The sequence below is a fragment of the Vollenhovia emeryi genome, unplaced genomic scaffold (genome assembly GCF_000949405.1).
Source record: "Vollenhovia emeryi isolate VEMERY1.0 unplaced genomic scaffold, V.emery_V1.0 DF939232.1, whole genome shotgun sequence".
NCBI classification, from domain to species: domain Eukaryota; kingdom Metazoa; phylum Arthropoda; class Insecta; order Hymenoptera; family Formicidae; genus Vollenhovia; species Vollenhovia emeryi.
This window is the reverse complement of record NW_011967134.1, coordinates 215,739-239,681: the sequence shown is the minus strand read 5'-3', so window position 1 is coordinate 239,681 and position 23,943 is coordinate 215,739. Positions and strand designations below refer to the sequence as shown.

General features: G+C 36.1%; 3 protein-coding genes across 9 annotated transcripts in view; all 3 read right to left on the bottom strand.

Annotated features, from left to right (window-relative positions):
- Nucleotides 1-774: 774 nt before the first annotated feature.
- LOC105560354 (sorting nexin-24-like) lies at nucleotides 775-2,838 on the bottom strand. Its single transcript, XM_012009411.1, has 3 exons — nucleotides 2,498-2,838; nucleotides 1,563-1,753; nucleotides 775-1,464 (listed from the first exon to the last, which is right to left on the bottom strand). Exons 1-3 carry the CDS (start codon nucleotides 2,648-2,650, stop codon nucleotides 1,302-1,304), a joined length of 507 nt encoding a protein of 168 aa, XP_011864801.1. The 5' UTR covers nucleotides 2,651-2,838; the 3' UTR covers nucleotides 775-1,301.
- Nucleotides 2,839-3,898: 1,060 nt separating this feature from the next.
- Nucleotides 3,899-9,252, bottom strand: LOC105560370 (photoreceptor-specific nuclear receptor). Its single transcript, XM_012009439.1, has 7 exons — nucleotides 9,142-9,252; nucleotides 8,474-8,522; nucleotides 6,708-6,848; nucleotides 6,485-6,580; nucleotides 5,042-5,299; nucleotides 4,606-4,914; nucleotides 3,899-4,468 (listed from the first exon to the last, which is right to left on the bottom strand). Exons 1-7 carry the CDS (start codon nucleotides 9,250-9,252, stop codon nucleotides 4,236-4,238), a joined length of 1,197 nt encoding a protein of 398 aa, XP_011864829.1. The 3' UTR covers nucleotides 3,899-4,235.
- The window catches only part of LOC105560353 (GATA-binding factor A-like), a 49,111-nt gene continuing 33,101 nt past the window's right edge, over nucleotides 7,934-23,943 (bottom strand). For 6 of the 7 annotated variants that reach the window (XM_012009404.1, XM_012009405.1, XM_012009406.1 and 3 more), the window contains 5 exons: nucleotides 13,762-13,979; nucleotides 13,423-13,679; nucleotides 10,908-11,080; nucleotides 10,290-10,569; nucleotides 7,934-9,827 (listed from right to left, as the gene is read on the bottom strand). In XM_012009404.1, coding sequence (XP_011864794.1) covers nucleotides 9,505-9,827; nucleotides 10,290-10,569; nucleotides 10,908-11,080; nucleotides 13,423-13,679; nucleotides 13,762-13,952 — 1,224 coding nt within the window. In that variant the 5' untranslated portion in view covers nucleotides 13,953-13,979 and the 3' untranslated portion in view covers nucleotides 7,934-9,504. The remainder of the gene's footprint in view (nucleotides 9,828-10,289; nucleotides 10,570-10,907; nucleotides 11,081-13,422; nucleotides 13,680-13,761; nucleotides 13,980-23,943) is intronic. The other variant, XM_012009410.1, reaches the window with a different exon arrangement.

The window sequence follows — 23,943 nt, the reverse complement described above, 5'->3', positions numbered from 1 at the left end:
GATAAAATTATTACTGCAATGCATTACTATTAAATATAATTATATTTGTCATTATTTTTAATAAAATACTTTAAATAAAATATATTTCTAAGGAAATATACTTTTAATAAAAATTTTATAAGTTATTATATTTTTAATCAAATGTATTAAATTACACTAAAAGAATTAGTGTAATTTAATAATAGTAAATAATATTAGAAACATTACATAATTTTGTTATATTTATTTTAAATTTTACAACATTAGTTGTAGAAATTAGAAAAATGTAATATTGAATATGCAATCGGATGCACATAATAACATGGAAGTTGCTATGCGTTTGTTAAGCTTTTACTTTAAATTTACTTTAAATTTTGGTAGATTTGATTTACTTTTAAGAGATCGTGACTAAATACATTCGGGATACTTTTTATCCGAAACATGCAATATGTATTTATTTTACATTGCAAGAATTTCATGTTATTGTATGTGTACCGAATATTTCATATGTAACGTCGAGAGAAATATTGAATTCCAAAGATATTATATTTTTAATTTTACAAGAAAAATAAAATTAACAATAAAATCGTAAAAATCACATTGCAAAGAAAAGAGGACCACCACATATTTTTGCAATGCATTTTTAATATAAACGAAATACTGTGCAATTATTGACACGTAACATTGACGTTACATTAGCATTTATTCTATATCCAATATTACAATTTTATAATATATATATGTATAGCCAATAAATTGTGCTACTAGGGTACGTGAGTAATGTAGAGTTAAAAATATAATAGCATCATTTAATTTAATTTCCTTTTATACAATATTTTATACATATACATAACATTGCATATTTGTCAGATCAAAAGTCGACACAACTTCTTTGGAATGATCAATACTAATTAAACCTGCAAACACATAATTTCATTTTGAGTACGCATCTATCTGCAAACAAATTTTACATACCAGTTCGTCTTTTAGGTTTAAATGTTAATGAGTTACATGAACTTTATACATCAACATTTCGCTTGCTCAATTGTCAGATATGATGCTTAGAGTTTTACATAATATGCTATAAATTATTACATAAACGAGATTCTGTTATATGTATAAAATGAATAAATTAACTTTGTTAATTCTGTTTACATTGGTACATACCATTGTCAAAAAGTCAATTTTATTTTCAAAACTTTTGTTATTTGCGCATTACTATCACTACTTTTTTGTTCAGTTGGGTGGGCTTTTGTACTGCTATCAAAAGTGTATCTTATTCTTATTGTTTCACCCTCGCGCGTTCGTAATTATTCACAATATCAAGATTTATATATACCTAATAATACACCATTAGTTACAATATCTGAAAGACTGCTAGTTGAGTCAGATGGGATGTATGGATCACGATGAAAAGTCCAAACTGGATGATGCCCCAAAGTATTTGGATGATTATGCAATGAACTGTCCGCAGCTTTATGTATACTTGAAAAGTTAAAAATGGCGAAATTAGTTGATAACATCATTAGCTTTGCCACGATGTATCGTTCTTTTCTATACGTTTAATTCATTTAGACACATACCTTTGATGGAACGCAGTTTCTTGACTTTCTATACCCAGAAAATTGAGAACTTGTTGTTTTGTTGCTAACAAACTTAGCATTTTTTGAATGTACAATTCCAATGCAGCTCGTCGTTGTTCCAATACTTTTGGTTGCGAGTTTCTTACCCTCTTTGGTGGAAAAGGTGCAATATCCAAACTATCCTTCTTTAACTGAAAAAGAATAAAAAGAGAATCAAATGCTTTTGCATAACATATTATTATTCAATAAGTATATTTCAAAAACGTAACTTATAATGAAAATATCTTAAGAAAAGAAAAGTCTGTCGATGTCAATTTTTTACAAACGACCACAATGCTATCTCACTAGTTTATATCCGTGACACACATAGTAAGCAAAATATTGGCAGTATGCTGGCAGTTTATTAATAAATTAGAACAGAAGATCGTGGCAGATTGGTATTAATGCATTAAGTTCGCGTTTTGCCAGTATAGCGTGCGGGCATAAAAAGACGGCGGATTTTCAGCAGAAATTAAGCGGAATCTCTTATTTCGTATCCATTTAAATGAAATATATCACTTAAACGATTACAAAATAGTAGATTCTGCCTGTCATCATATTTCCCAGCCATCATATTCAGCGAATTCTATTACATATCTGCTGGTATTCTGCCGAACTTTGTCGCAACATTTTGCAAAATCTGTTTTCGACACATTTAACTATCCGGGATGAAATCATCAAGCATCAGTACTTAATTTTTATCAAAGCCACAGGTTTGTGAGTCTTCAAGTGGTAACCTTATTGCTTTACTGTCAATAACATTTTTAACATACATACTTCCAAGACGTTGTTCCATTTGTTTAAAAAAGTTCTTTGTCGTGGTTATAATTGATCATCCCAGAGTATTTTCTTGTTGTATCACACAATTATCAGTGATTAGCATTTCTGTAACGTACCTTACGATGTAATGCACTAAATTCGCTGTATCTTCTCTCGATGAAATATCGAGTGTCAGTCTTTGACTCCAAAATTTCGATACAGTAAACATAATAGGGTTTGCCATGTGACACTTCAGCCAAACGGTATCCGTTAATGAAAGCTTCGTACATTGCATCGCTAAAAAATTACAATCTCCGGAAATTGTAATACTTGATATAAAACGCTTGTATAATAAATTGTACAGTATAAAACAGTATAAAGAGTCGACAGGAGTGACTAACTCCGAATTGATTCTGGAGCTCTTGTGTAGACAAAGCCTCACAGGTAAGGTTGTACAGCTTCGGATGCGATGCAAGCGATGCAACGCTGCCAACCCTAAAAAACTAAATTCTCAAACTTTATGCGTCATGTCTGTAGACACCAGTCTGTAGGCATCAAAATGCCACTGCATTATTCCTGCGATGCAATAATTTGCGGTGCTTGCCTTTCGCGTACCTTGGCACGTCCAACTATTATTTCTTACAAGTAGTGTTACACCACACATTGTTAAAACATTGTTTTATTACATCGTTATTATTACGCAAACGGACGGTTGCTTGCTCTCGCAGTCGATACTGGAAATCACGTGACGATTGCGATCTAAATTCAAATATGTCATTCGGTGTAAGCAGCTTTTATGGAATAGCTGCAAGTTTATTGGCTACACATTTCTCGAAACTAGAACTTGGACCAAGTTCTAGCCTCGTGGACACAGGCCTTAATAATCCAACTGCTTGTTCATGTTTGCCCATGGTAAAAATTCGGAGAAATCTGCTATTTCTACATCCACTCTGCGATCATCGCCATTCGTTTTTCTTAATTAGATATTGAATCTTATAATCTATTTAATCTAATAACTTTATGTTTTTAACTTTACCCACACACTCAGCCAAATTTCGCTAAACATCTATTTATAAAAATAATTAATGAAACCATACAGTTTTTACGATTCTTATTTTTTATACAATATATCAACTGTAAAAGAGAGTACATTTTATATCTCAAGGAATACACGAGTGAATTATTTCGCGGTTATATGGTTATTCTTTACGAGTAACGGCTAAAATTTTATTACCATATGTTTCAATTTTTACGAAATAGTAATGACATTCTTATCGTCTTAATGAAGCTTCTTAGCTTCTTTTTAGCTTCATCTTACTTAGCTTCAATAATAAAGTCATTCATACAAAATTTTCCCTAGAGTTATTACAGTATAAGTAAAAATTTCAATGATATCAATTCCCCTCAGGATCACTAATCTGGTTCTCAATAAAAGATGTATCGCGGTTTCTTCGCGGATAAATCTCGGATGATAAAGAATGTAACGTGTGTTATAATATCTTCATCCATTTGGAAGGCATGAGTCCAACACCTTTCTGAGTTCTATCGATAGAAATTAAAACGCTTTACGATCGATTGATTTTCCAAATAATAGGCAGGATATATTTTATATAACGTAAATAGAAAAGTGAATGAGTTCTGTTGTGTTCTTTTTGCAAATAAAATGGTGATAGTGTCGATTAAACTAGAGTGAGAATAATTACAGGAATCTATCGTCAATCTTTCATTTTAATTCACTCTATTGTAATTTGTGTATTTTTGATTGATCATTACATAGTTAATTGTAAGTAGGACGATTTATACAGATTAATATCTATTAAATCTGATCTGATAATGTGCGATTATCGACTAAATATTTTCATTGTTGCGAAAGATTTATCGCACAGACGCGATAACTCTTTCCAGATCTGTATCGCCGATAATTGGTGCGAACAATTCTTCGGCCAATTCTCGAGAGCAGCATCCGGTAAGAAGTGGTAGGACAAATAGAATCTTCGCCAGTTTGCTCTCGCGATCGTCTCGCTGTTGAAGATGTCGTATTAGAGCTTCCACAGCATTATTTCTCGCTTGTGACATTACGTGGAAACCGTTGGTAGTATCGGCGATCTCTGTAATTTAGAAAGATACCGCTCAGTAATCGCACTTTAATCACCGAGAAATTTTACACACGCATTATCGAAAAGTTACAAGACAACTGTTATGCATTATCGAAAAGTTACAAGACAACTGTTCAGCTTTTATTTACCGGGACGACACAGTGCAAACGTGTCCAAAATGCATAGTTCGATATCGTCGAGTTGCAATTTTGCGATAGCGGTGCGCGTTGCGATTATGCAGGCTGAAGCACTGTCGTTACTCGTCGCACCTTGTCCTCGTACGTTCATCAAATCAATCGGCCACGTGGCTGCACGTAAAACAAAAAGAGCGGACCATCCGCGACGAAGCATCTTGTTTTGTTCCTCCACATTCAGCATCGAAAAGTCTTGATGGCGACGTGCGTTCCGAATAGCAGCCAGGAATATTTGTGCAGATATTTCATACTGTATAGCCGTACCTGCGTGCAACATAAAATCCAATTAAATTATCGTAAGAAAAATATATAGAATATGTCTCGTAATAGCAGTGGTTGAATAGATTTTGTCGAGAGTTGGATAAAACTTAAATATTTCAAGGAAAATTACCGGGCGATATAATCCTCGTCGGCTGGCGCGACATGACAGGAAAGAAAATATTTTCTCTGGCTTCAGACTCGCGTAACGTCTTCGTCATTAAAGTATTATTTAGTGTGGAATTCTTGAAAGGCAAATATATCTCGGCATTATTAAAGCGTGAACAAAAGGTCGTTGATGAATCGGCTCTAGGCTTCCAGGTGATGTTAGAATTATGCGAATTTGAGAGCGCATTATTTCGTGCACGCGGCCCTCGTTCTTCCTGCACCGCTGTGAAAATATTTGCTTTAAAAATTCAACAGTAAATTCTTCCTCGTGTAGTAGGCTTCAAACCTGTTTTATCCAGTTTATTCTGGTACTTTGAGCATTTGCCCTCCCCCCCCCCCCGGATAACAAAATATTTTATTTTAGCATAAAATAAATATCTCCCGTCGATAAGCAATTAATTATTCGTGTTTATAATGAACTGTGTTTTTAATTATTTATTACTGTTTAAATGTTGTCTTATAAAATGGAAATATGCTTCAGTTAGAGTAACTTGTTCAAATATTTTTATATGAGGGATTTTTGTGAAACTTATAATTTTTTAATTTTGTTAAACGATCTTATTTTACATTTGTACCGTTATTATAATCGATATATGAAGATGTATATAACAATCGTGTAGTTGGACAATTCTAGTAGGGTAGCTTTAGTTGTCCGATCACAGAGTAAGCTTTGTGTATTTAAGAGCTGACGACCGGAGTTGACACTCGATGTCGTTTTACATGACACGTGTGGCAATGTCTACTACTAAATTATTTGCAAGATTATCCACGCAAGATGGCTATCGCAGTTTGTGTTCGTTACTTATAACAGATTTAGCCTTTTGCAGTTATTTCTAAAACTCTTAGGTCTTTTGTTAATTTTTTAACGCGGTATTTGTCATTAATATCGAAGTTAAAATATATATTGTGAAAGAAAAAATTCAAGATAAATGAAGATAAATATTATATTAACATCGATTGTCGAGATTATAATTCCGCTGTCAATTAACTTTTCTGAATAGCGGTAAGGGTAGAGGCACGTGTCTAGCACACGCCATTGTTTGCATCTCGTTGAGTTCGTTAGCACCTTACTATGTTTACTTGTCGGCGATGATTTTATGTTCGGTAGGAGATTTCATAAAAGACATCCTATATCGATTTAATTTAATATTAATCAGAACGAAACTAAATGATAGATTAGATTAATTTGGTTACGAGAGTCACAGTTATAACAAATTATAATAAATTTTAGAAGAAGAATAATGTGAATTTAATTATGCAAATAGCACATAAACATTATTCATAACATGCTCTTTACGCAAACGTAAAATGCGTCTATAGTTAGCATTTGTTTTATGGCAATTCTAAAATAAAAATTTGACCTACTGAGAAAGAGAGAGAGAGAGAAAATATAAGAAATTTTACGTACCCGTTGTATCCATGCCAACGGAGAAACATTTCTTTAGACGACAATGTGGACACCAATTTCGTCTAGCTTTGTCAACGGTGCAGGATCCATCGCTATCTAAAGGATTATCAGGTCTAATCATTGATACGATATCATAACGTGATACTTACGTAGCGTCTCCTGGTATTATTCTTTTAATACACTGTTCTGTATATTCTACAACTTCTATTAAAAGTGTACAAACTTGTGCAAGTGAACAGAGCACCGCGACGCACGGATCTCTTGAAAAAACACGAGCAACCGTCGCAGCAATAAACGCCGTAATGTTTTCCATATGATCGATCACCACATACTCTACAAGACACTGGTGTAGGCAGAGTTCTTCCTGTTACGAGAAATGTTATCGTTTAGCTAAGAATTTTATGTCGAGATTAATTTTATATGTTACAATTAACTTTATGAAGAGCAAGTTACTCATATTTTTCAAGCAGTTTATACTACACGTAGTCGTACCATCGAAATCTGTGATTGAATAATCGGATATTTACCCATTTTTTTTATTTCACTGCAATAAATTCAAGATTACGTAAAATCGAGTACGTTTTTGCGATTTGAATATGACTCGCACAATGCTCGTGCTTTGATCAAGGTGATCGTGTCCGACCGGGTTCGCGAACGAAGACCAACTCTGCCACGGCGTGAAAAGCACCCCTGTTTGAGGGAGGCTTAACTCATTGGTGGTGGGAATGGACGGAGGTGAGTTGGATTTGTTCGATATGTCACTTCAAATGTCAAAACGCGGAAAGATAATATTTGCGATAGACTGATCGGGCGTGACACCATTGTTCGATCGTGAAATTATTCCAGAATAAAGACAGCCATATTCTTCCGCACGGTAAAAAGAAAATGATAATTATAATATTTTTAATTTTGTAAGAAAAAGGAAGCGCAGCGATATTCAATAAAAATTTGTTTCACAGAGGTAAAATTGCAAGCTTTTTATTAGAAAAGATTTTATTTTTTAATTTACAATATCTTGAGATGCTTGGATGATGCATAAAAATACGCTAAATAAAACTTGACAGTTTAATTTCTTATCTCCGCGTATATTATAAATGTTTTAAATTTGATTCAACAGAAAAGTTTTACTTTTCTTTTATTTATCGGCAATACAATTATGTAAAAAGATATTATAGAAAGGCATTCGATTTTACAAATAGCATGTGCAGTGTTATTATATAAGGTACTTCATTCCAACATCAATTGCATATTATACAATAATTTATTTTTCCAAGTACAAAAGTTTAAAGGAAATTCCAAATTATCCTATAATATTGCTATTGTTGCGAGAAATTTGAAAGTATTAAAGAAGTGCAATATAATTGATTTAGCCTTTACTCAGCATTAAGTTTTCACCATATTATTTCGAATAGTATCTTTCTTTCTTTAGCTTGGAAAAAGAAACGCAACTTTTCTGTTGTCTTAATGGAGTAAAATTATTTATTGCGCATCGCAAAAGTAGGTTTACAGAGGAACTATACACAAAAACAAAATTTATTCTTGCTTAATATTAACTAAACATATTCATCAAGAAACCGTAGCAATGGCTTCGAGTCAATAAATTATGAGAATGGCTCATCAGACTTCTACTTATTTTTCGAAGTGAATCATTATTGTATTCGTGCAGGATTTATGGCTAAATCTGATAATAATGTATTCGTGCCTCGAGAAATTAACTTCATCTACTGCAATAAAAAATTTGTACTTATTTTGCTTATTTATTATAATTATAAAGATGCTTATCGATAAATCAAGTACGAAAGGTAAAAAGTATACCTACTTTTTTGACCATTTAAGAAAAACATTTCATGCAGAATAATTCAATGTGTGTTTCAAGCAATCATGGAGAGTTACAAGTAAATGTCCTAATCTAGTATATGACAGTAAACGAAGCAATGAAATCGTCGAGGCCGAAAGAGTCTATCTATTTCTAATATTGCAATAGTTTACCATGAAGATTATTTACAGTTAAGTACTCTGGTTCCGCGTGCAGCAATTGCTGTGTAACAAAAAATTATAGGATAATCGATACAGTAAAAATATTATTTCAACACTTAAATAACGGAGGCATTTTATTCTTTTATAATTAGTTGAAGTTGAAATGTTATACTATCTGATTAAAAGACTAAAAAAAAACAGCGTGACAAGCGCGATGTGTTGTATCGCTCTTCAAATGCCGAAATACTTTTGTCTATGTATTTGTTGCACACGAGCTTTGCCAATAATCTGTTATTTTTGTTAAGTATCCTTGCGCTTTTATCAAACCAGGAAGCACTCTTGCACTAATTGTAATTCAGCTATTTACATGTATCGAATATTTAAACGTAAGAAGCGCCAAGTTAAATATGAAAATGTGCTACGTTTCATATTAACATTCCAATCCTTATCGCTAAACTAGCGAAATAATTTTCAATACGCGTCGTCTTTCATAACTTTTTCATAATCCCTGTCATTGACTAGAGATCGAGTTCTCCTCCTGCCTATTAACGACACGTTTAAAATTAAAGATTTTTAAGACACATTGATGATATGTCGCCTCTTTTCAAATCATTTATTACACGCTAAAGCGTTCGCGCACAGATTTTTATGTGAAGATAATCACTTTCTTGAAAACTTACTTTTTCGAGAAGTGGTATTCTTCTCTTGGATTCATACTTTATTTCAGCTTCTATCACCGCAGATTTTTTTTTTGAATTTAAAGCAATTTGCACGTCACTGACTAGTCCCATGTTGTAAAAGAAATTTTCTTTCACACACTTGTCAAAGAAGTTTTTTAACCGTTAATTTTGTCTCTCTTGCTCTTTTTCCAAATAATTGGTTTAAGTTCCAATCACAATTGTCAATTCTAAATTCTTATCAGAAACATTACGATCTTCCGTACAAGTTTCTCGGCGGATCCTTCAATATCGGAAAAATGTTCTTTCCATGTATAAATTTCTTTTCAAAGCGATTCTAGCGAACAAACTTGAATTGCTAAACAATTACGAAGACGCGAGTAACTTCGCTGCTGTAGTGACATGATGTTGATGATGATAGGGCGCCTCCTGGGTGCCGTAATAGCTCTGTTGTTGATGTTCACTGGTGACAGCGAGTTGATGAGGGTGTTGATAATAAGAGTACGGCTGACTAACGATGCCGTCGCAGCTCCGTGGTTCCGTTTTCACAGCAGGTACACTTCCAGTGGCCAGGAGAGAAGTATGCCCGAGATAAACGGGTCTATCGGTCGATGTCGATGAGCCCGATGACTTTGGCACCTCGATCTGATGCTGCTGTTGTTGTTGCTGTTGTTGATTATTCTTCAAATCTGTAGAGAAATAATCACGACATTAAAAGTAAAGTTGTAAAAAATTAAGAAATCGGAGCAGTCCACGTAAATACTTGATAAATACAAGACGCAAGAGAGCAATTACTTTTATGCATAAAATTGAAGAGAACATTTTTTTTTTAATTGTAAGCGATTAAAATTACTACAGTTATCGCTTCTTTTATTTACTTATGTATCGAGGGGCAAACCGTTGATTATATAATCAAAATTATCTACACCCATGTCTACTAATGCTCAGTGGGCATTACTTTATCTTATTTATCTTCTTTTATCTCTACAATGCCCAAAGTAATGCCCAAACACGCCCATTAATGCCGAAAATCTATACACCACAAGGTCCTCAGCAAACAAAATACAAGTTTATTAGTTTTACTTTAGAGTTTTATATTTTGTACACATCTGCCACACAAGAGACAAAAGAGCAATTTATCATTTAGCAACCTGTGGAAGGGGAGGATGTAGTCGAGGCAGTGGTTTCATGGTCTCCCTGGGACGATCTAGCATTTTGCTCTGGGGTCTTCTTCGGTTTTCTCTTTCTTGTTTGTATACCATCCTTTCGCATGGCTAGCGGTCTATTGACTCCGTGCAATTTGAAATATAACCCGCAAGCGTTACACACTGGCTCGCCTTCATTGTTGCGCCTCCACAAGGTGGTGGTGCGGGTGCCACAGTTTGTGCAGCACAGCCCGAGTCGCCTCGTCGCGGTCTGAAATTCCGACATCTGTCCCATTTGTAACGCACGCCAAAATAATTCAAGTTATACGAATGCAATTATCGCGATTAAATAGTATTTTTTCGGAAAAATTAAAAAATTCAAATCTGTTTTCAAAAGCTTCTATTAATATGAAGCATGTGAAAGAGCTTGATATACATACAAAGGTAAAATCTACAACAGGTTAATAATATTCTCATATTAAAAGGTAGCGCTAAAAGTCAGTTCTTTTGCGAATACAACACCATGTCACTTTACCACGACGTGGAAATACGACTCTTTGCAAAGTGACATGTGTGTAGGTATATTGGTGAAGTTTTATTACAATCATTTGCGGATGAACTTACCAGGCGTTTCGAGGGCTTAATGAGCGGCCTATTCATGCCATTCATTTTGTGATAAAGTCCGCAAGCGTTGCAAAGATAGTGGCCAGTGCCGTCTCTTCGCCAGAGCGGAGTCGATATCGCGCCACAATTTACGCACTCGCGACCCTCACCAAACTGGAAATCCATCGCGGTGTCTGTAATCATTTTCGTATTGGGTCGATTAATTTTACGTTTATTGAGATTAAACCAAAAGTCCAAACCAAAAGTCAAAATTAGTTTTCTACAAATTGCAAATTCTGAAACAATACAGCAAGAAATTCCAATGATGCATATATTAGAGATAATTTAAAAGTAATAAAGCGCGGAAAGTAAGAGATTTACATTTCATTATGTACGACAACGTCAGTTCCACTGTCACCTTTTTCAAGTTTTCTCGAATGCTAATGTTATTTTTTTTTTTGAAACTCCAGAATCCTCTTTATCCAAATGAATTGACCAAACTGACGCGGTAAGACCGTTCTTCATAATTTATCTATGTTTCGAGGAGGCCCGTAGGGATTTAAAGTTAGACGGCAAAGCATAACAGGGAATACGCGACGAACTTTCCGTTCCTACACTCTCCAGAGGAAGCATCCGCCCGCGCTGGCTTTCTGAACCGATTCCCCGTCGGTACGCTGTAAAACACTTGACCGCGGGATCGACCCGGCTCACTTCAAAGGCACCGCTATCACTTATTCATCGCACATGGCCCGCCGTATGCACGGCGGCGAATAGCATCCGCGAAGGAAAGTAACTTCTTTCTCTTTGCTTCGGCAAGTTTTTCTTTTTTTTCGAGCGGTGCTGTCACGAGGTCAGCGTTAATCGCCAAGTTAAATGCTTCTTTTCACGCGCGTTAACATGGTATTTCGTTGTCGTATATCGTTAAAAGATTCACATAGATTGATATCTACCTATACAATTTTATAAAAAGTTAAACAAGATAATTTCGTCAAGCAATCGCTATTATTGCACGATTCGGTTGGAAAGTTTCGATTAGAAGGCCCTTGTCTCTCGATGCCATCGATGACACGAAAATAATGGCTTCACCAGAAGGTTTCAAGTTGCACAGAAACACTCCGCTTGAGAATTCCACGGTTACTCCCTCGCGAGAACTCCGTTCGTGATATCGTCTGCGGTTTCGATAAACTAATCAGCGCCATAGGAAATTGCATGCCTACGTATCTTATCGCCGCGGCATACGGGTAGTTCTCATAACTTTTGTTTATTTATCATTGCGCCTTCACGCGTGATGCACGCCAACGAAAAGCGATATGAGCACCTCCGTTTTCACGCGCCACCACGAGCAAATTTTAAGTATGGCAGGGAAGGCTAATGGAATCCAGCTACATTAGTGATATTTTTACGTCCCAATGAATAAAGATAGCGTAAACGCCTGTAATATAATATTGCTTAATACAGTCACACCGATATACAAATTATTGATATTTATTTTGTCAGTACACGGAAAAAAATGTAGCTGCCGTAGCTGAAAACTGCATGTGCTAACTAAATTTCAGTTGTAAAATATGCCTATTGTATTAGGTGCGACAGCAAACCGTTTGCTGTGGTTTAGAAATTTATGGTTAATGCAGCAAAATATTTTAGTAAATCATGATTAGCTACGGTAGCGAAAATTCTTTTCAGTGTATTGTTTAAGATTTAAGATTTTTTCAAGACGACTGTTTCAGTAACTCTTCTCATTCTAATGGTATATTTCATCAGATTGCCAGTATATTGATATAAATAAATTTCAAATTTTAATCGACCTTAGCTGGCCACATTGAATACGCCTTCACAACGTTTCGACCTTTGGTTAGATCCTTATCAACTGAGATCTAGGAGTAAATGTTTTACATACAATTTATAAACGGATTGTACAGTATCGCAGAAAGATTGTCGGGCTACCTTGTTACGGAGTTTGTCAAATGAAATTACAGCCACAATGTGGCGAACGGTGTTCGGAAATAAGAGCGATTTCACTAACGTCCGGAGTCGATGATTGTAAGACAAAGACTGATTAGTTATTTTCATATTCAGAGATCTGTTTCTGATGTACGGTAGGTTAACGTATAGTCTTACAATCATCGACTCCGGACGTTAGTGAAATGGCTCTTATTTCTGAATATCGTTCGCCAAATGGCTGTAATTTGATTTGACAAACTCCGTAACAAGGTAACCCGACAATCTTTCTGCGATACTGTACAATTCGTTTATACTTGTCACGTAAATTGTATATAAAACATTTACTCCTAGATCTCAGTTGATAAGGGTCTAACCAAAGGTCGAAACGTTGTGAAGGCGTATTCAATAAATGTGGCAAGCTGAGGACAATTAAAATTTGAAATTTTATTCTTCTCATTCTATTTGAGAAATATAAATATCTCGTATTTACCTGGTCGAACCGTGATCCTACCTGTTTACCGGGTAAAATAGGAGACTTACATGACAGGTATGCGCGAGGAACACATTTATATAAAAAAAAGTTGCATGTACGAACCATAAGGCGACGCGCGTTGAAAGCCAGTGCTATCGTAGGCACGCCACGAGGACATCATCGCGACGTTCTGCGCGTAGAACGGTGCGGCCGCGGCCGCGGCCAGGGTCGAATGGGGATGCGCCGCGTGCGGATGTCCCGCATGCGGATGGCCAGGTCCGGCATGCGGCCCCATTGCCGCCGCGGTACCGCTCGTATGTCCAGCGAGCGCGTGATGCGCATACGTTTCCACTCCGTGCTGCCAGGATGCCGTCTTTTCCCTTGAAAGCAACAAGCGTATTTTCACGTAGAAGTTTTTTTGAGGCACGCGTGGCGCGCGTATAATCTTTCGAAGATTATTACCATGCGGGCGAGGACGAAGTAGGGAAGGAGTGATATTGCGCTGCCGTGGCTGCGGACGGTATCGCCGGTCTAGACGATGGAACGTAGACGGGTGACTGAAGCTGCTGCCCGTGTTGCTGCTGTTGTTGTTGGGATTGTTGTTGGTAATCGGAACTTGCGCCGTACCCGCCACTTCCGCCCCCGTGGAACATCCTCCTCGAGAGCTACCACCGTGGCATCTGCCGATATATTACATCGAAAATTAGTAACATCTCCGTCTAAAACTTTCGAATTCGCGTAATTATTACAACTTGCTTATATACGAGTGTATTTTTGGCAGGTTGTGAAGATCTTGCAGTTTAGCAAGATTTTTAACAACTATAATCGATTGTCATTTATCCCTGGTAGAAATGTGTATGCAGTTTCTCTAGACACCCTTCCAGTTACTGTCTAGTATTACTGCATTCTCGTTAGTTCTAACAATACTGCATAGAAAATGGACGAAAACTTGATAGAATTTTATTTGCCAGTGCTGAGGCAGTTTTTCTGGTAAAAATATATGCAGTTTGCTTAGTTATTGTCGAGTATTAATAGATTATTATTTATTAAAATACTTATTGTTCAGTAATTGGGTTCAGATTTTGCGCATCTTTTACGTGCAGTAATTGTAAGAAAAGCGTTACATCTTGATTGGTAATTGCAAGTAGTTTTACTTCTCAGTTACTGGACAAAAGTTAATGCATCTGTCTAGTAACTGCGCAAAAAATGCATGACATTTCTACCAGAGATGCACTCGAATAATTCGTAAATTATAATTAGTCATCTTATTAATAAAGCAGCTATGACGCGAAACTCCCCTTAATTTTATAAACGTATAATCACTTTAGTCGATGCCGACAATACAAAATACAAGTGCAAAAGCGCAAAGTACGACGGCAAATACTTTGCGCGCTAAAGGTTTGCCGCAATCTCATTTCGCTACTACGGAAAGATATATCGTTACGCCGGTAATATGGAAGCGGCAATAATACATCCTGCAACAGATAATGTTAATGATCCCTTTAAAGCCGATAAGCCGTGCATATTGAGATCCCGCCGAGCGTCATGTAAGACGACGAGCAAATGCGGCACGGGCCGCCCATGAGACCAAGGATGCAGGTCGTGAATAAATGTCGAATCCTGTCATGATCGCCGTCGGGCCCCTCCTGTCTTGTCTGTCCGTACAAAGGAACTTTCCTGATCGCGGATCGGAAAACTAGAAGTCCTTCGGCTTACACGGCCGAGCAGTGTTAAATTTTGAATAATTTATTACGACGGGCAATGAGAATATTAACTGAAAGGGTATTTATAGCTTTACCTGTAACGTGAAATATTTTCTGGCAGTTTAAATATGGCATGTTTTATTCGACAAATCCCGAGGGATAAACCGCTGAGGGTATTGTGGTGTACAGACATTAGCGGCGTTGCTGGGCATTATTGGGTATTTTCTTGGGCATTAGTTTGGCCATTAGATCTTGCTGGGGTATTGTTCGTTTTTGTAGGGATGAAATAGGAGATACGATAAAATGGGATGAGATGGGATAATGCCCACTGGGCATTGGTGGTGTGCATGGTTTTGGTCGCCGGTTTACTCTTTGACAAATTCATTATTTTAGCGTGTTTTCTCTCCACTCTGATTGATTTCGATAACATTTTCAATCGCGGCGATTTTTGAACTTTAATTGATTGGATCCTGATTCCTCATCAAACGATCCAGGTATTAATTCGGGGTTTCCTCATTACGAACAGTCGAGATATTTGAGCGAATACATAGTAAGTCTTTTTGCTTGCAATAATTGGCAATTATAGCTGAAAGACAATTTCCGCGCGCGTGTTACGCGATTTTATTATGCAATATGGATTTCACAGTGTTTCACGATCTTTGTTAATACCAGCGCGTCTATTGCGGCACGTCAAGAATTTATCTCGCGTATTGTTAGAAACGAAAATAGTACACGTAGTCCGACATATCGGTATCTCTCGTACACCTATCCATTTTGGTACGTGAATCCTGTACCGCCCACGCGTCTCATTGTTAGGATACGCATCTCCTTAAGAATACGCGCAGTCTCACCATATCTATGCAACCTTTTTGAGCGCGATGCATAGAATATGGCGCGTTTTGCACTGCAAAATTTAGAGAAAACTGATATCATTAGCTAAATACAGACATGTCCATGAACATGACACATATTCATTCGGACGGAAATGAACTATTTAAAATTGCTCTCTCTCTCTCTCTCTCTCTCTCTCTCTCTCTCTCTCTCTCTCTCTCTCTCTCTCTCTATTTTATATATTTTTACGTATCTCTTCTTTAATATTTTTATTAACTTATTATCAGTTTCTCTTGATCGAAGTCGCAAGTTAGTATGCTCAAAGAAAATAAAGAATATATCGATCTATAATAATAACCAATAAATATAAAAGAATATATGTCGATGTATAATATTTTGCTACGTTTGCTTGAACAATCTTGAAAATCCGATTGAACAAAAGTATCGATAAAATTCAAGCATCCCTAAACGCGAGATAATCCAAGCAACGGGGTTGTTGATATTAAATTCTCACACATATTGCCGCCCACAGCCATTCTATTGTCTCGTATACACGTTCTCCAAGGAAGTGATCGTAATACCGCCATGGTACGTTCGACGATTCGGTCCTCCGCGACGGATCGAGGAATCGGCCTTCGAAAGGAGCGGTGAATAAATATATGGCACGAGAAGGGAGGTGTGCCGAGATGCATTTGCGCAAAAAAAAAAGAGAAGGAACTCGAAAAGCAAGAAAAATTCTAATAGAACTGTATTCCCACACTTTATATCCAATTTATTATTACGATAAAGCAAGAAGTGTGCGATGGCAATTTAATTGTTGAAATTAAAAATATAGACAGAGAATATTCGGTTATAGAATATACGTTAGATATTTTACAATACATTGGTTTCGTGGAGCAAATTGCTAACGGCAAGAAACACAGCCTTGGCGTTTATTTTTGCAGCGCGGAGTTGCATATGGTTGTTGTGCATATACAAGGTCGCCGTGCTACCATTCGCAAGCGATACTCGAGCAGGCAGACCACGTGAATTGCTCCGCATTATCGCATTATTATCGAAACATTTTCTATGAACAATTCGCGATTAGTGCGGTTAATTTACGTCTATACATTTGATAAATATGCAAGAACGATTATTATTTGTAAGCATGATATTTATTTTTGGATTTGCCGTTGATTAAATCGTATCTCTTCCTATCACTTTCAGTTTAAAAATACGGAGCAATTACGCGAATTGTACAATTTTGCATTTTAAATAATTTAAGTAATGGAGAGTCGTCATAAATCGATTATTTATTAATAACCAATTTATGATACATTAAATAAAAGTTTTGCGAAGAAATTTTCCTTCTCTGAATATTTGACATGATGGAACGACTCAGTATTTAAAGGACTTATGCCAAAAATGAAGTTATTGTAAGCGCACGTGATCGGAAGATACAAAGTATCACGTTATCGTTGTGTTGTAACATTTAACAATTACTTTTCGAAAACAAAATGTCGCACAATTATAACAAACCATGTTGTTGTGCAACGAACCTTAGATAAAGAGACTTAGGAAGCATCGAGCGAGAATGGAGTAACTATGAGGTGACTACGAGGAGTTTATTTGCAGGGTCAATCTGATTATTTGATTATTTGGGCGTTTATTTGAATGATTTAGAAAATAAAAATTGAAGAAAATGAACAGGATTTTTGAAACTTTATAAAAGATTACTCGCCAAATCCGTTTAGCGCGCAAAGTTGAACGTATCGCGTCGCGTGTCGAGGGTAGGGAGCTGATGAAGGTACGACGTGAGGAGTCAGAGGAGAGAAAACGGAGAGAAAGAAACGCGCAGGTCTTAAAGAGGGGATTTCGCCGCGTGTACCGTGGCGGGGATCAAATGATAGTCTACGCATCGGAGAAAGAGAGGTGCTGTTCAGCGAATAAAGGCATTGCGAGAAAGAGAGAGGCACGGAGACGCGCAGACGCGTCTCCACCTTCATCGCACGGCTCCGACCGTTGAATCGGAGATACCGATAGCGGCCATCGCGGTCACAAATATACCCCGTGTAGGCGGGACCAAAGTTTTCGTTACATGTGTGCAGTCGTACGCGCGTATAAAAGCTCATGTACCGATGTGGAGCATGAGTAAGTACATGCGATCGCGTTATGCCAAATGAATAGTCATCAGTGAATTGGGCTAGGTTTAGGAGCACTAGAAATAAAAGTCTATAATACTTTTAATTTTTGAAATAAAGGCAAGAACCAGAATTTATAAATTTCACAAATTGTTAGAGCAAAAATTTCATTATAAATTTATACTTATGATTAATTTGTGCTTATGATTCGAAAGATATCTCTACAAAATCATGTACAGATAACTATGCGTATCAGTGTGCATATTCGCCCAATATATTTCTATCATTTTGAAAAATTTTATGCAAAATCATAATTTCGTATAAAATTCTTGAAAACCAAACATTCATCACTTAATGCAAATTAGAATTCTTATAAATTGAAATGGAACCAATCTTTTAATGCTTATTTGTTAAACTGTACCTATATAATATAATTTGGAAATAATTATTGTTTTAGAGAATTATGATTTAATACACTACACTTCATAATTATCGGTCTGAGGGAGAGCATTATTATTAGTTTTCCTTTCATAATTTGTCAATTTAATAGTCTGTTAATGCCACAGATCATTCTTTTGATGAGTATACAAACGTATCTTATTAATTTGTATCAATGACCGTATGTCAGCATAGATATTAGAGTAAAGCTATGCATAACATTAAACGATTCTTCATCAGCACTGAAATGCATTCGACCGAGAGCGTAATTTTAGCAACTCGAACTTTTTTCTAACTACAGAATAATATTAACTATCAAGTATACTATTAAGTAGCATTAATGATGTTGCATTGCTGGGCAAAGCGTAACAAGTAGCGACGCAGTTTATCTCAATTTGCGATAGAAAAACACGTATATCACACACGACTATAATGACTGTAATAAAATTAGCATAACTTATCGATATCAGAGTCATTTTGATATCGCCTGATAATGTGCTAGGAAAAAGCGTGCAATTTTACAAACGTGCTAAAATCAATTCACATATTTTCGTATGTTGATGATAATATAAAAAAATATCTATCTTTCTCTACAATATATTGAACAATTGACATAATTTATTGTATGCTGTATTTATTACGTGCTTATATACGTAATAATATTGATAAAACATTTTGTACATACTATACCGACTTATAAACATGGCCTATGTTATATATTCAAAGAGTTATGTTGTTGCAAACGTTATATAAGTAAGTATCTTCATTGGTGAATCAATATCTAATGTTTTTTTTTCGATCACGCAGCGATTTTATCCACGATAATATAAAAAAAACTGAGGTTTTCGAGATGTTAATCTTCCGTCGAATATTTTATTATTCGCTAAACTACGCGGCATGATCGGTGCGAAAGGTTGCAGAAACGTGTCACACAACGAAAACTAATTGACTATTTCTCGCGATTTTGCTTCAAATATTTTCGTTCGTGATGTTAACACTACCGTTAAAAAGTATACTTGAATTAATCGGAGGGAGATAAACGTGCGTAAAGTAAAATAAAGGGCTCAGTTGCTAATTTATCTTCCTTAAGCGAAAGCTGCATTCTTTCTAGATAGAAAAGGTAAAAAGAAATTTCTTGAGTAAATAACAATGGCTCTATAATAAAAATCGAAGTAATCATAGAAGGGGCTCGGAGCCTAGACAGGGTTGTAATGTTCAAAAATTTTTTTTATTAAAATACAATATAAAGCGAATAGACGTTTTGGTTCTAACTGGACCATCTTCAGTATATAAAAAAAGAAATATAAATTAGCGCATGATAGATAACAGCATACAATTAATTGATACAAGAAATTACGCAGTCAGTGATATAAAATATGAAAAAATAGAGCGGCCTTACATAAAACGCGACGCAAGTATGTGTAACATAGTAATTTTTAAACGTAAGCTGTAACAAAAGAACAGTAAAAGTTAGTGTTATGTGGGATAGAAAGGAAAAGCGATACCTATTTGGAGTCGTGTTGACTAGTATCGATGACGTTACCAAATAACAAGAATAGGAGTGTATTGAGGAGAAGGGATAAGCAAAAGAGGCACTACAATGCTGTCTAGGCTCTGAGCCGCTTCTATGATTATTTAAATTTCTGAAGATTTTTATCAATTAAAAGTTCTTAAGGTTATAGTCGAACAACTGTTTAAGATTTATGCATTCAATGTACAACTCTATTTGCCAAGTTGTTATGGCAGTAAAGATAGAAAAACAAGCTCTCTCTCTCTCTCTCAGATATGTTTAAGAATACGTTTAAATCTCTCGCAGGTGGAGATGCGATTACGCGAGTTTGTTATATGCACACGCGACGGTGCGCGCGCACGTTATACACATACGCATGTTTATTACGCTGATAATGACATAATTATATCGGCGAATATGGCACTCTTGTATTATTGCTATTATTAACGCGATTGTAATTTATGACGTCAGATTAATATTACTTCAGTAATAATTTTGTCCATGACTTATACGGATAACGCGCTCTTATTTACAAAGTGGTTACAAGTTCCCACGATAAAACGCAATATACTCTTCGTTAATGTAAGTTACATATTTATACGGCAATACGATTGCACTTGTATGACATTTACTGTTGATCATTTATATCTTGATCTGTCGCTTTGCAAGGTAACACTATCCATTGGAAACATTAGGTAATATCGTCGAACGTATATATATTTTACGAGAAATTTAGCGCACAAACAGACGGTATTAATTTTAAATATGGACAAAATAATTTACGTGAATTATAAATTCGCAATACCATAATATTAAGCGAATTTATGAATCGCCGAAATACCGCGCTGAAGTAAATATGGCAAATTAAGTAAAGACGCGAATAAAAATAACTATACATAATTTAATAATACAATAATGCTGATATATTTTTTGTACGGTATACATCCAGACGTATCTATTTTCTTTCTCGCAACTGAGCTATCGTTTAACCTGACAGTATAAAAAAAGAGAGAAGGAATCAAAGTTGCCCCAGCATATATTTATTTGTCGAACAGATATTTTTCGCATGACCGGTACTGCTTGATCGCGATGCAAAAAAGCGCGCGTGCAATTAAGCGATTACAAACTCCCCGGCGTGATCGCGACGCTCTACGGGAGCGATCTCTCTCTAGTGGAGCGGAAAATATCGGATCGTCTAATGGGAACCGGTTAAGAAAATAATCGCGTTTCGATGTTAGGCGGCGGCGGCGGCGGCGCCACATCAACGCGGCGTCGTACTTTTCACGACCCTCAACGGATCACACGGAATTTAGATGAGAGCCTGGCGAGTTGCGACGAGTTAGAAAGGTCCGACGCCACCATGTCGATGGTACCAGGTATGTATATATCGGTAATGGACACCGATTAAAGGGACCAAATAGAATGAAAAGGACGCGAGAGGTTCCCAGTTCTTTTACGGTGCGTAGAAGTCGGGTGCTGTTACGCGATTAAATTATGAGGCGTCTGGTATTCTATCGTGTAAAAAATATAAATAGAAAAATATCTGACGATCTATTGTTAGATGGCAATATATTTTACTATGATAATACGTGAGAACAATTTATTACTTAAATTATTATTTACGCAAAGAGAATTTTCTTTTAACCCTGAAAATCATGTAATCGTGGGACAATATGGCATTTTGAAGAACTTTATAAAAGTTTCTTGAAATTTTACCATACATTTTACTAGTCAAATTCATAGTAAGTAAAATTGCTAATAAAAAGTATAGCACAAGTTGAAAAAACTTATAAAGTTGTTGAAAATGCCACGTTGTCCCACGATTTCCAGGGTAAATTTTAAAAGAAAATTCTCTCCCGTGTAAGTTTCTCAAACATCGATAAAGTCTCGTCAGGCATGATGAATAACTATTGCATCAAGCTTCATGGTGCATTAGATCTTTAATAATAATTAATTTGAAGATACAAATGGAATAAAATGTGTAAACAATTGTGCGATAAATTACATGTAACGTGCGTTATGATGCGCGTGCATTCTTGAGGGCATGTGTGCATCTTAGAGGGCCAAGCGTCAGCGGCGCTATTTGCGTATGCCGGCCAGACGTCGCGAGCGTGCGATCGAAGAGCTCTAATCCGGCGGCATTCGTGGAAGACGAGTCTCTGACGATTACAACCAAGTACTTTGGTGCATCGGGGCTGTTCTCATCCCGAGGACCGGCTGGTGCCGAGGCGCCACGGCGCCGACCGCGTAGAAGGGTTTCCTTGTAGATCCTACACAGTTGCATGCCGCACACACATGTACGCGTATCACACACGTCGCACGGCGGTCATCTTTTTTTTCTTAACTCCTTGGTGAGGTGACACAGAGGCCCGGTGATGTCTCGGGGCTCTCGTCGTGTTTGAGGGAGCTTATCTTGACTCCGTGACACTATCGTGGATTATTTGTTACCTTGTGTTAGCCGTGTGAATATCTTTAACAATTGCGCACGCAACTCAATCTATACTTCATTCGTTCGATATATCCTTTATTCGATAAACTAAACTTTGAATAATTACTTTTTCAAATATTATTATCTGCATTTTTATTAGTAATTACTTAAAGAAATCTCATTTCACGCGGAAACTGAAGTAAGAAACGTTCTTGCCAATAGTTTTCTTATTTTATTCATGAATTCAAATTATGAGATACATGTAAAGCGCCGCAATAATTTGTCAACGATATCTAATATCTATAACATCCGTATGAGTTTTATTCTTCTACGAGTATGCATGACGTATAAAGATGTGAGAATCGCGTGACACGGTTCCGTAAGTTTGACGACCAATAAATAAGTAGTTTGAAGAGATTTCAGTCACGATGTATCGATCGATGTTGGGCCGATAAATTGTGTCTTAGATGTCACGAATAAATATACTGAAACTTGTTAAAAATTTCGGCACGAATATTCTAGCGAAGAAAGTATTAAATATCAAAAGACGTTTTATGCATGTGTACACGACATATAAAGTACACAAAGAAATCTATTCTTTTTTCCAAATTGGGGAAAACATAATATTCAATAAAAATATAATACTGCGAGATAGAAAATTACTCATCGCATCATCTCTAAGTAGTCAATCTAGCAAATTTACTCATGATTAACTAACCAGGGAAAAAACGGAAAGCAATCCTTCAGTTACTCGCGTGAACCTTCGAGACTCGATTCAAAAACCGCAGTCAAGGTGATCTTGTCGCTTATTTTTTCTTTCTTTTGGCACTTCGAGAAAAAGAAATGATGATAAAGAAGAGAGAGAGAGAGCCAGAGACGAACAGATTTAGCTAATAAACTAACTCGGCAGGCTATCATTTAAGTAATTTTGTCTACAACCAAAAATGGGTGCAAACTAACTGACCAAGGCGTGATATTTTTTAAAGATATGGTATAAGTATTGCAAATGATTAAAGTTAATGCATTAAGTAGTTAGAGTTAACGAAGAAACAAAAATTAAGCTAAAATTAAATAATCTGAATGGAACTTGAGTGATCTATTGAAAGATCTTTTTGTTTTAAAGGAAACTTTACAAATTTGCTTTTAAGAAGTGACATGTGTGTACATTTAGATTATAGAAAATTGCGAAATATGAGTACTTGAATAAGTGGACAAATTTTGCTTTTGTAAGATCTTTTTACGAAATGCTAGGACGGAAATGTATAAGAAAAGAGATATCGATCTTATCCTATTCAATTAACACAATTCCTGAGAAATTATGTGTGAGACGGTGAGAGATATGCGTATCCAATCGCCCCAGGGTGCCTCGAACCTGCCTTTCGGTAACTTGAGACCGTAGATGCAAACACCAGATAAGATCCTCTGAGGGATTGTGGTCCAGTTTCGGCACGCGCCTCTTCCTCTCGAGATCTTATAAGAAACTCGCAACGGCATGGGCGCTTGTAAAGGTGCGAGCGGCAAGTTAGTGTGTTCACTTCGTTCATATAGTATTATAATATCTATTTTTAATTGTATATTGAATCAATATGCAATTATTTAGCGTTTCTTTTTATT